The sequence below is a fragment of the Hyposmocoma kahamanoa genome, unplaced genomic scaffold (assembly GCF_003589595.1).
Source record: "Hyposmocoma kahamanoa isolate Upper Pololo Valley unplaced genomic scaffold, ASM358959v1 62, whole genome shotgun sequence".
Lineage (NCBI taxonomy): Eukaryota > Metazoa > Arthropoda > Insecta > Lepidoptera > Cosmopterigidae > Hyposmocoma > Hyposmocoma kahamanoa.
In genome coordinates this window covers 15121275-15124263 of record NW_020653850.1, presented here as the reverse complement: position 1 = coordinate 15124263, position 2989 = coordinate 15121275, and the positions used below count along the sequence as shown (strand labels likewise).

At 40.5% G+C, this 2989-nt stretch overlaps 1 protein-coding gene across 1 annotated transcript; it reads left to right on the top strand.

Moving 5' to 3' along the window:
• Positions 1-363: 363 nt before the first annotated feature.
• On the top strand, positions 364-1515 carry LOC113229792. The gene has a single exon (XM_026463474.1). The coding sequence runs from the start codon at positions 364-366 to the stop codon at positions 1513-1515; it is 1152 nt and encodes a 383-aa protein (XP_026319259.1).
• Positions 1516-2989: the final 1474 nt, after the last annotated feature.

Below are 2989 nucleotides of genomic sequence, written 5' to 3'. Positions count from 1 at the left end.
GATTTAGCAGTTTCTTTATATTTATCCAGTGCTTTACATATCGACAGCTTTGCTGTATCTCCAAGATTATTTCAATTAGTAGTATTGTTATTACCAAATGTGTTATGATTAATATAAATGAAACTATCAGCGAAAAGTGGTGTGACCCACATTTAATTTTTTTCCTACAATATTACTTCAAATGATACTAAAGTGGCGCCTCGCATGCCGTAGCGAGCAGACGTGTGTTTTATACGGTCGTATCAGCGCTTCGCGCTGTCAGTGTGTGTTACGTATTTTACGATGTCAACGATTGTAAAATGTGGAAGCTGCAACGTTGTAATATGCGAATTACTGGCCTTTGTTCAAAATAAAATACAGGTCATGGATGAAGAGAGTATACGACGTATCTGCACAACTTCTTTCTCGACGGTAGAAGTGACTGAGGCGAAAAAGCTACTGTGTGATTCCATTCCGAGCAAAGTACGAAGAATCACCAGAAAAGGTGAAGGAAAATCGCAGAGGGATATAGAAGACATCATATGTCTTTTTAAGGAAACTGACCCTGACTTAACCCCTATTTTTGTGGCAAGGGACCTAAATAAACTACCTCCCATCACCTTCGATTATGTGGACGCATCAAAGCTTTTAAGGGATATAAATTTACTACAACGTGATCTAAAGCTGGTGCAGGATGCTTATGTATCTAAACAAGAATATTCAAAACTCAGAATAGAGCTGGATGCTCTCAAATCCGCGTCACTAGTGAATAATTTCAATAATACGTGCAATTTTAACGAAAATCTTAACGTTAACCAAAGACTAAGAGGCGCCTATTTGTTGAACAATTCGGATGTCGATAGTGGCCCCATGGGTATTAATTTTTCCGATATTGGAGAATCTCGCAACCCGGAGGTAGATCTGAAAATCGGCATCCAGCGGACACAGGTAATGGACGCCGCTGTGCCGAGTGTCTGCGATGAATCACCCGCACGGCCGATGCTCGCATCGCCGCCCGTGCCGGAGCCGCGTCAGGCAGTGTGTGACGTAAGCGATCAGCTGAGTGCGCCTGCGAAGAAAACTTGTTTCTCGAGTGCGTTTGTCGCGGAAGCAAATGTTGATAAAGGAAATGAATGGATAACAGTGATCAATAACAAGAAGAAGTCTAAACGTTATGAAAATAAAATAGGATTGGCAACACAATTATCGAATTTTAAATCAGCGAATTTAAAAGTGCCTATATTCCTATCAAATGTGCACAAAGATACTAAACCTGAGGCAATAAGTGACTATGTTTACAAGCAAACGAATGAGAAAATATCTTTAATTGAAATAGCACAACGCAAGGAAAGAGGATATAATGCGTTTAAGATGTTTGTTCCTCGGCATAAACTATACATGTTTCTTGAAGAAAAATTGTGGCCTGAAGGAGTAATATTCCGTCGTTTTATAAATTTCAATTACCAAGTAAAGCACCGTGTCGAGGCTAGCAAACCAGGTCAAAATGAACAGCAACAAAGAGATTGTACCCAGTAACAGCTTTGTTACATTTAACTGTAAATCGGTGAAGAGATCGGTCGAAGGAATTCGTCAGTTATGTAAGACAGCTGACTTAATAGCTCTACAGGAAACGTGGCTCTTACCGCATGACCTGCCGTACCTTGCGAGTATAGACGCTGTCTTTGGGAGCACCGGGACGTCTGCTGTCGACACTACGGCTGGAATGCTGGTAGGAAGGCCCTATGGTGGGGTTGCGCTGCTTTGGAGAAAAAGTGTGTTTCCCTGTGTATCGATAATACCGTGTTCGAGTGCTCGTATTTGTGCCATTAAAATTCATCTGAATAATCAAAAGTTTATAGTGTGTAGTGTATACATGCCCGTTGACTGTAGTGAAAACTTAGCAGAGTTTACAAATTGTTTGGGTCATTTAAGTGCCATAGTTGAGGCAGGTGAATGTGAGGCTGTGTTTTTATTGGGTGACTACAATGCACACCCAGGTCAGCCGTTTTTTAATGAGTTAAAAATGTTTTGCTTGGAACAGAACTGGATTTGTGACGATGTGAGTAAACTAGACTCTAATTCATTTACGTATGTGAGTGATGTGCATGGGACGGGGAGGTGGTTAGATCACTGTATAGTTACTGAATCAGCGCATAAATTAATAACTAGCACCAGAATTTTATACGATGTATATTGGTCTGATCACCTCCCACTCCTTATTGAATGCAGGCTTAATTGTGTTGTACCTAAGGTCAGTCCTAAGAATACATTTTGCAATGAAGTTAAATGGGGCAATAGAACTGATGAGCAAATAAATCATTATACAGAATTATGCAATAGAAACTTAAAACTTGTAGACTTTCCATCAGATTTTATAAAGTGTAGTTATGGCTACTGTAATGACGTGTGTCATAGAAATGTTATTGATAACTTATATAAGAATATAGTGTCTATTTTATCATCTGCAGCAATTGATACCAACAAAAGAAATGTTTGTAAACAGAAAAAACCTGCCATAATAGGGTGGAACAAGCATGTCAGTGCGGCACACAGAGAGGCCAGGTCCAAGTTTAAGATGTGGGTTGTGTACGGTCGACCGAAACAGGGTTTTGTTTATGATGAGATGGTGGACAGCCGGCGTGTGTTCAAAAGTAGATTAAAGTGGTGCCAAAATCATAATTATCAATTAAAAATGAATATTTTGGCGATTCATCACTCGAAAAACGACTTTGGAAACTTCTGGAAGTCTACGAAGCGGCTTAATACCGGACCTGGTCTCCCAGAGACTGTGGGCGGGGTGAGTGACGTAAAGCTAATTGCTAACCTTTTTAGAGAGCAATTTACGATCTCATCACCGCTGGGACCATCGTCAGTTCTCACGCCCAGTGCTGAGACCAAGCGTGATCCAAATGTAGTTATCAGTGGAATGACAATTGCACGTATCCTAAACGCTATGTCAACAGGTAAATCTCCGGGTCACGATGGTCTCAGTATTGAGCATCTAAAGTAT

What these genes read in the sequence shown, in the direction of transcription:
- LOC113229792 (XM_026463474.1), top strand. Translation starts at nt 364, where the DNA reads ATGGATGAAGAGAGTATACGACGTATCTGCACAACTTCTTTCTCGACG.